We start from the raw sequence: 9,945 nt of genomic DNA on the forward strand, positions 1-9,945 counted from the left end.
GTAGGGAAGAGGATATCTGACTCTTCCTGGAGGTCCACAACAGGACAAAAGGCAAAGGACACATGTTGCAACACAAGAAATTTCAGACAGAGATAGATATGAGGAATTATTTTTTTTTTTATCATAAGGTAGTCAAGTACTGAAACAGGGCATAAAGGGGTTGTGGGATCTTCATACTTGGATGTGTTCAAAATTTGACTGGATGAGTAAGCTGATCTAAGCTTGACATCCTGAGCAGCAGTAGTGTTCAGATGACCTCCAGCGATCATTTCCAACCCCAAGTATTCTGTTTTTCTGTTAGTGGAATAGAGCTGTTCATGTCAGTACTCCTCAGTCCGAATCTCAAAACTGGGTCCAGAACCTGCCTAAAACCAAATCTTGGAGCTCTAAGACTACAATCTTTTTTCTGGTACCTTATATGCTCTGCAGTGTTTAATATGCACTGACAATGAGAATTCTGACGGAAAAAGAAATAGGGGACCATAACTGTTAACCTTCATGCTTCTGAAAGCTTACTTACAGAATTTTAAATGTCCTTTGGTATGGATTAACAGCAAGAAGAAAAAACAGAAAGGCCAAAAGAAAAGAGCTAAAGTATTTACTGTTAACATAACTATCCATCAAGATCTAAATGATTCTTATATTGTATTTTTCAGCTTAATTGTAAAATCTGTTTGGAACATTGACTTCATTGTATAACCGAACACATTTCTGAGCACTGAACAAACTCTAAGTAATAGCTCTGAGATCAGCTATGGCTGAGCAAATGACAGTCTACTTCTCTAGTAATAAATGTTATTAGTGTCTGAAGAAGTAAAAAGAACAATACTATGGCTGAACAAATAACGTATGTTTTCACTGCAATCCTCAAAACGATTTTCTGTGTTATTCTTCAAATCTGACCAGAATTTCATTGCTTTATTACACATCACTCTTGCTCGCAAGTCAGCAAACAAGGAAATAACAAAAGACATTAAAAAATAACATTCAACTGAACTGGCTGAACAGCAGAGCTCAAAGGGTTGGGATCAGCAGCACAGTCGAGCTGGAGTCCTGTAGCTAGTGGTGTTCCCCAGGGCTCAGCACTGGGTCTGGTCTTGATCAGCATGTTCGTCAATGTCCTGGATGAAGGGACAGAGTGTACCCTCAGCAAGTTTGCTGATGATACAAAACCGGGAGGAGCTGGCTGATGCACCAGAAGGCTGTGCTGCCATTCAGTGAGACCTGGACAGGCTGGAGAGCTGGACAGAGAGGAACCTAATGAAGTTCAACAAGGGCAAGTGTAAGATCCTGCACCTGAAGAGGAATAATCCCATGCACCAGCACAGGTTAGGAGTTGAACCACTGGAAAGCGGCTCTGAGCAGAAGGACCTGGGAGTCCCGGTGGACCACAAGTTAACCATGAGCCATCGTTGTGTCTTTGTGGCCAGGAAAGCCAATGGTATCCTGCGATGCATTAAGAAGGGTGTAGCCAGCAGGTTGAGGGAGGTTGTTCCCCTCCTCCTTTACCTTGCCCTAGTGAGGCCACATCTGGAGTTCTCTGTCCAGTTCTGGGATCCCCAGTTCAAGAGAGACAAGGAACTACTGGAGAGAATCCAGTGGAAGGCTATAAAGATGCTGAGGGGACTGGAGCATTTGTCTTTGGAGGAAAGGCTGAGAGATGTCGGTCTGTTTAGCCTGGAGAAGAGAAGACTGAGAGGGAATATCTAAAGGGCAGGTGTCAGGAGGACAGAGCCAGACTCTGCCCAATGATAGGACAAGAGGCAATGGGCACAAAGCGGAAGACAGGGAGTTCCATCTAAATATGAGGAAAAATTTCTTTTCTTTGGTGGTGACAGAGCACTGGAACAGGCTACCCAGAGAGGTTTTAGAGTCTCCTCCTCTGGAGATATGCAAAACCTGCCTGGACAAGATCCTGTGCAACCTGCTCCAGGTGAACCTGCTTTAGCAAGGGGGGGTTGAATGAGCTATCTCTAGAGCTGCCTTCCAACCCCCACCATTCTGTGATTCTGTGAAATCTGTGATGTGTTTACCGAATGTAAATCATTCCAGCTAACTAAATGCAAGTAAAACAGAAGAGAAACACACTCCTTAAATGTAGGCATTTTGCTATGTATTTTAAGTCCTTTTTCCTAAAGAAAACATACTTGTGCTACTGAGCTGTCTGTGGGCCTGTCTATCAATTTTTCCATAAAATATTTTTAACACATTTGGTAATTTCAGCTATATTTGAAAAGAAAACAATGCCTCTAAGACAGATCCAATACACCTAGGACGTCTAAGACATTAAGTGTGTACAGTCATTAATACTGACTGCTGGGTGGAGAACTGAGACCTGTATGTTTTTGTCATCAAAGGGATAAGAAGCACTCAGACACAACATCTTCCATCTGACAGCTACTAGCAGCACGTGGGTACTGTCAACTGGCACATATTTTTTGGTTGGCCATAGTAAGTGCTATTTTGTGTTTGCTCAGTACATTTTTGGGAAGCAAGTTTTTAAGGTGCTGGTGGTAGTGGTGGTCTAAGAGAAAAACAAAGCCCACAAAAACCAAGGGGGTATCAGTCCTCACTTCCTCCTGTTTTAGTAATTCTAAAACCAGCTTCATTCTGCTGTATTCTTCCAGATTGCTTCAGATTATACTGATACAAATTAAGCAACGAATAAATACTAATGAGGATAAAATAAGAAAAATAAAACTAAAAAAATAATACTTTAGTTAAACTGGGAAGCCTGGCGTGGGGTTTCATACCTATTCAGCTTAAATAGGCATCTGCTATTAACTTTGTTTCAGCTTTCTCAGTAATAAATAAAAACATTTATTTTATAGGCATATGAGTTCTGTATTTCAAATAGTAATTCAGTAAATATATAATAAGATTAAAGGAATTATTTTCTAATTTTGGTAGACACACCCTTTATCCTTAGGTTGACCTGACTTCTGATTTTTGGTGAATAAGCCAGAAATGCCAATAGATACACAATTTTAGACACAGGAAGAAAACCAAAATTTTTAAAAGGAGTAAGAAGAGAAGGAAAACTCCTAGTGAAAAGTGAGAGGAACACGTGGGCCTGATGATTGTTGTGCCACATGCAGTAAATGACTGCTTTGGCACGGACTGTTCAGATGCTGCACTGCTTGCTGCCAGTAGCAGTGGATTAGCTGGTAGGAAATGGAAATCCCATTACAATGTGTTTCAAATATTCATTTCATCTTAAGCAGAAAGCATTAAATTCAGGGTAGCACTTTAGAAACGCAATTTGGAGAGAAGAGACACAAGAGCAGAGAATTTTTCATCTCTCTCACCAACTTTCATCTGTTGATACAAACAGAATACATTTGTGCTTTTAAAAGACTACCTGCTGAAAGCATCATGCAAAAAAACCAGATGTTGATAAAGCAGGACATAACGGTCCTTGACAGAAGAATACGAATCAACAGAAATGCAATCTGCTGTATAAGCTATATCTGTTATATAAAACTGTGGGGATGTCATTTCATCTCTCTGTGTTTTTGGTTTAGCTCCTTTTTCTATCTTGTCCCAGTAAGCTGGAAAGGTAATGGTAAAAACAACCTCTAATTTCATGCATGCAGGAAAACGGGGCTTTGTCTTGTTTCTAGTCACTTATGTAATACAAATAAAGGACTATCATAGCTTATTTTTAAAATTAAAACCACATGGCATATGTTATTCTGGCTATATATGAACAGATGAAGCAGAGCCAAGTAAGTAAACTGGGGAGACAATCAGATTTAGTGAAATCATTTACGAGGTTCTAGAAAATGTTCTGTTAAGCACAGAGAGTCCTCCATAACTTTTCAGAGTAGATGTGCTTTCTCCAAAATGGAAACAAACTTTCTGGAAGTTCTGGATAAAGCTGACATGAAATAGATCTTTATAAAATCACAGAATCATGGAGTGGTTGGAGTTGGAATGGACTTCACAGATCAAGTAGTTCCACCCACCCTGCCATGGGCAGGAATACCTTTTCTCTTCATTTTACTGCTTCTGCTGCTTCTGCACAGCACCGAAAGAGTTTTGGGGTTACTTCTGGGGGTCAGCAGCAGTAGTCATGTCAAGAATCGCAGCCCTTTGTGTTCAGGACTGTGGAGCTACCCCAAGCACCAGCACTGCCAAGGCTTCCCTGGGAGACCAACGTGGGGGAGCAGTCCATGCCCAGGACCATTCACCAGGTCTACAGTGGGTCAGGAGCCGCTTGCCTTTCCCAAAGGCAAATCATGGGTACCACTTGGAGTGGGCAAGTAGAGAAAACACTTATGGCAAATGTCTTGATGTTTGTGGTCTGTCTTTCAGAGCCCAGGATTGCAGAACATATGGGCTGCCAGAGGAGTGTAAAAAGGAGTTTCACTCACAGAAGGAGAAAAGGTTTTCCTGGTTATGGGAGTCATAAAATATTAAGGAGGTAGGGTGTTCCTCCACCATCCTGAGAATAAAGTCTAAAAAAGAGCTAAAATTTTCTTGTTATTCTTAAGTTACAGCAGATTCTCAAGAGCAGATGGAAATCCACTGACTCAAATAGGCTGAAGATACTGTCTGTCTTACTGATGAATGGAAGCAACAACTCTGTGACCCTGCAGAAATGGATGTCTTGCTCCAGTAATGTGTTTAAACAGGGCTTTGAGCTGAGCCGTGCCAACTGACACTAACACAGAAAGCAACCAAAACGTTTCTGATCACCCCCAAGTACCTCCAGTTGCTACTGGAGATGGTATGGTCTTGTGTGGGTAAGCATGACCAAAGAAGAGAAGCATAGCTTTATTAACAAAACCATCAGAGTCTTGTAAGTCTTGGCATAGCCCTGAGACGCATGATCTGAAACCTCTTCTGAGGCTCAGACAGTCAGGGGCAATTTATGCAAATCGGATATAAACATCTGTGTGCAGGCTGAATGCATCTCCTGAATTTAATGCTAGAAAGGAAATCTGAAAATGAAACTCGATCTTTCTATAGTTCACCCTTAAAAAAAGTACAAGATTGGCCCTTGCCCAAAACACCAACCTCACCACAGCAACATAAAAACCACAGAGGAAGATCTTATGATGAAAAATGCACTTCCAGGGTTCTACAAGAAATGAGGAAACTGAAAGTTGAGTTGGAACGGACTTTAGGGATCAACTAGTTCCATCCCCCCTGCCAAGGGCAGGAATACCTTTCATCTTCATTTTACTGCTTTTACTGCTCCTGCACAGCACCGAAAGAGTTTTGGGGTTACTTCTGGGGGTCAGCAGCAGTAGTCATGTCAAGAATCACAGCCCTTTGTGTCCAGGACTGTGGAGCTGCCCCAAGCACCAGCACTGCCAAGGCTTCCCTGGGAGGCTGGGCAGGACAATGAGCAGAAGACACCAGGTCAGATAAGTGAGCATCTGTTATGGGCAGAGAGAGGAGCAGTGCATAAGCTCACTTTTGAACACAGCCTGTGAAGACATCTCCAGTCTCCAGTCTTCACTGCTTGAGGTCCATAGTCATAAGAAATGTGAATGTGTATATATATATATATGTATATATATATCTGGGCAGTCACTTGAGAAGAAACCCACAAGCCCACAAGCCAGTTTCTCTCCCTTCATTAGCGCAGATTTAAGGGCAGAGCACTTTGAGTTACGGTCTCATTACTGAGATTTAATTACTTTTCCTAAATGTTCTGCAGAACATTTACTTGTACATTGCAAAGTATTACAGTATAGCCACAACTTAGGCTCTCAATTACAGGAGAACTAGGCAGGAGAGAAGTTGAGTTAATTAGAGTTACTGAAGCTTAATCAATTCCTCTGTGTATGCAGGGAAGAGCATGCCAAATTTTAGTCCATTTGTGGAGCCGCCTTACCTGTCTGCTACAGGTTATTAGAGCCTTCTTGCAAAGGGGAAAAGTCAACTGCTGATATTTTAAAATGGCTTTTCCCTTACATTGGGCTAGACTCTTTTTGCTCCAGTCCCATTTTCAGCAGCCTAAATGTTTTTGCATCTATTTCTGACTGCCCATCCTTAACCAATACTCGATCTCTGAAGGGAAAGTGCTTTAATTTTGGAGCCCCAAACCAGCACCCCAGGCCTACTTGCAGGTCAGTCTGTCAAGGAAAGACCAGGACCTTTACAGTGGAGAGTGCTGCTCTTCTGCGTTCTTTGTCTAGCCTGGCTATAATGCCATTCCTGTTTGTACAGTTACCTTCCTTTGGAAGGATGGAGAGGATCTCCAGGCATGTTGGAGAAGAAGAGGATTCACAGGATACAGGAAAATAACAGAAATATTTGTAAATATAATGAAATATACTTATGTATATATATATAGACAGTCACTACTAAGAAAAGAAAACAACTCACACACGCCCAAAACAATTTTTCTCACTTCATTAGCATAGATTTGAGGGCAAAGGCTTTACACTTAGGTGTGGATAAACATGAGCACAAGTACAGAAGCGCTCGTTTCCTGGGTAAAACTAATCTCACCCCAAATTAGACAGTAACCACAGCCTAAAACTGCTTGTACAACTGACTAAGATACAGGTATGTTGCAAGCTGGGTGTTAACTCTTACCCTCCACTCTCCCTGTGCAGTTACTGGAAAGAGGAGTCAATTAACTCTCGGGTTTGCCCGTATGAGTGTTAGCCAAAGTCACCACATCTGACTGAGTCTGATTTGAGAGGCCAGGCACTTCATTCCCATGACTTACCATGCTGGCATAAAGTACCTATTTTAGGCATGCAAAATCCAGACCTGTATGAAGTCAGAGGAGGTCAAAACCTAATCACATTAAAATCGATATCCAATTCAGTTCTGCACGATCTGACCAAAGAGCAGAGGTTACATTACTAAAAAGGAACTGATTATGCAGGGGCCAATCTGGAAGAAAAATGAATAGCAGCTCCTGGAAGCAAATAAAACGTACACGCGAGATCGGTGAGATCCAAACGCGTACTGGGTGACTTCATTTTGCTTTGAAACTGAGCGGATACTCAGTTGATACACCACGGTGTACCAGGATGGTAGTAGAAGATCACCACCCAGCATGGTGGATGTACTTCAAGACTTACGTAGCACACTATGCCACATTTCCATATCACTTAAAAGAAATCAGGTACATCCACAAGCAGAGCTGAGAGAGAAATTATTTTTCTGAATATGTTTTAAAAGACTCTCAAAGGGGTGTTCTGTTTTACTACGTAAAGGCTGAGCTGGAGGAGGATTTTGTTATAAGCACGCATTAAAACATAATGGCATTCAGAATAAAAAAACCCGGCCAAATTAATATCTATAACAATATGGCATCATCTATTCTTCGCAGGAAAAGCCTTCATTAAATCAGCCACACTATTAATTCTTAGTTTCCCTTTTTATCTTCTGCCACTGAAAGCAAAATTGACGTGCATATTTTTGTGAGTAGTATCTTCTGCATTTCTGTATCACAAACAACATTTCCTATTTCTGTGACTTGAGTAGCAGATGCATCATGAACATTATTGCAAAAAGGTCTTCAAAATTCTCTAATGCGTTAGCAAAGAGAAGCAGCGTGGTGGCAGAGGACCTACCACCAGCAGATGGCATTCACTGCCCGCAATTCCTGCAGCAGCAGCCGCAGCAGGTACTGAACCAGGCACTTGCACCACATCAGCATAATAGGTGGGATCATGAGAGAGGCAGATATTTAACCCCAAGTTATTTTTCCTTCCTTTCCTTTCTCAGTTGACAAAATGCTCCTTTCAAAGCATTTTTTCCATCATTTAAGAAAGAGCTTATACATAAGCACCACAGAGACAGTTTTGTCACCTCAGAGCAGCAGGATTTTATATTCGATCTCCTCACTGTATAGGTACTACCCAGTGCAAACCAGTCTGTTTGGCCCAGCATTTTCTTTATCTAATAGCAGCTTTCCATGTGTAACTGATGGAAGAGCCTGACCTTCCTTCCCAGTTCAATAGCACCTTTATTCTACTAGCCTTCACGTTCATAAATAATCAAAGGTAATAAAAATGTCAGATTAAATATGTGTAATAATAATCTTAAAGCATTTTATGGCTAGAAAGACATCAAACAAAACTGATCTTTACCCCCTTGAAGGTATGGACTGAGGGCATCTTGGCAATTCAGCAACACCACGTTGTTCTACCAGCCCTAAGACCCCGCGAGATATATCAGGCATGGAGGTACCGGGATGTGGGGCCAAATGTGCAGCTGCCCTGACCGCAGGCACCCTTCACCCACAGGCCAGCTGAATGGGGAATGGGGGCTCACTGCACTGACGTGCTGGCTGTTAAGAGGGGAATTAGATAGGAAAATGAAGCAGAGCAGGCGAGCGGACATACAAATATAGAATCATGAAGAAAAACAAGAAGAAAGAGCAAGCAATCTCATTTCCATTGAGAAAATAAACGAAACATGAAATATCTCATCTGGACTTCTAGTAAGGTGCCTACGGTGACATTAAAAGCAGGTATTACCTGTTCTAAGAGATTCTGAAGCCTCTCTATTTCACAGTCTATTACAAATTTCTTTTCTTGCCTTCGGTCCAGATCTTCTAAAAGCCGCCTGTAGCTGGCATCGTTAAAATTCTCCACGCAGATGGCACTCACTTGCCAGCTATTTTGTCCCGCTTTTTCCATAATAGCTTGAAGTATTGAATAACCTAGAAGAAAAGGATACAATACACTAGTAACACAGTGATTGCATTTTTTGAACAGGAATTGTCCTCAATCAGTGTTATGTCTCTTAATATTTCCTTCTGCAGGGAAGGGAATAGGAGACTGTTTGTGTCCCTACCTATGCTGCCAGCTACGATCAGCACACAGCAGGCAATTAACAAAAATTACAATTGCTGTGATCAGAATGCTTGGAATGATCCTTAGCGTTATGGATAACCTTCATACAGTTTGTACACACAAACTCTTCCAGTCAAACACTCAGCTTCTCAGACTGGTTTTGTACGGGATCCTACATCTGGGCATTTCACGACACAGCAAAGAAAAATCCTGAGCCTCCTCGTTCAACAGAAGCATTTGTGTGCTACAAAAGCAGGATGTTAGACTTTGAAATGCTTTGCTTTTTTTGTTGTTGGGCTGGGTTTTTTTAATAACACTGAATATGAGCAGTTTTTGATGCTTCTTAGTAATAATTGATTTTTCATTTATTTATATGTAAATATATGTGTATGCCAGTACAGCTGTGTGAATAGAAATTATATTGATCCATTTCAGTGATTCTATATGGCTTTAATCAACGTCTGCAAAGTGATTAGAGGTCAGTGAATGAAGGGCACCATAGAAGCATTAATTATTACTACTGGCAGGATTACTGTTTTTCATCATTACCAGGTTTTGATGCTCCCTTTGTCACCCTTGAGCCCATTCACAGATGGGAATGGCAGCATCCCCTCAGAGGTCTCCACCTCTGGGTGGAGTCTCAGTGTTCCCTGATCCACCAGCCCTTCGCTTTCTTCTCTCTCAATTTTTTCTCCCAGGGTGTGTGAGGTACAGAGGCAGGAGAGGAGCTTGTGACATATCTTAGGACAACACAAGTCTACTCTTGACTTGCCCAACCCATTCCTGAAGCATGTAATATTCCATCTTTTATCCAGAGTAAAGGGTGAATTTGGTCAAAGCAATGAAGATTGCACACATCAGATCCAGAGTCAATGTTTAAGAAAGAAAAAAATGACTGATATGCTTGTGAAAAACATACTGATAAACACGATACAGTTTAGAGAAGGTCCCTCTGTCTAGAATAACAGCACAAAATATTCTAGCTTTTTACTTGTTATCTGGCTGAATTTTCCGCACTAGCTTTAAATGAAAGATTTCACCTCTTGAAAGCTATCCTTAGTGATACAGCTGCACAGTGGTGGCTCCTTCCTCTCTTCAACAAGATGATCCCATGCCTGAGTGCAGTGACCCCCAGCTGTCATTTTAATGCACTTGAAAATGCCACTGCGTG

The 9,945-nt window shown here is 41.5% G+C and overlaps 1 protein-coding gene across 2 annotated transcripts in view; it reads right to left on the reverse strand.

Moving 5' to 3' along the window:
* GRIA4 (glutamate receptor, ionotropic, AMPA 4) overlaps positions 1–8,640 on the reverse strand; it is a 93,460-nt gene extending 84,820 nt beyond the window's left edge. For both annotated transcript variants that reach the window (XM_010134103.1, XM_010134101.1), the window contains exon 1: positions 8,457–8,640. In XM_010134103.1, the coding sequence (XP_010132405.1) occupies positions 8,457–8,618 (162 nt within the window). In that variant the 5' untranslated portion in view covers positions 8,619–8,640. The remainder of the gene's footprint in view (positions 1–8,456) is intronic.
* Positions 8,641–9,945: the final 1,305 nt, after the last annotated feature.

Source organism: Buceros rhinoceros, unplaced genomic scaffold (genome assembly GCF_000710305.1).
Source record: "Buceros rhinoceros silvestris isolate BGI_N320 unplaced genomic scaffold, ASM71030v1 scaffold4014, whole genome shotgun sequence".
Taxonomy (NCBI): domain Eukaryota; kingdom Metazoa; phylum Chordata; class Aves; order Bucerotiformes; family Bucerotidae; genus Buceros; species Buceros rhinoceros.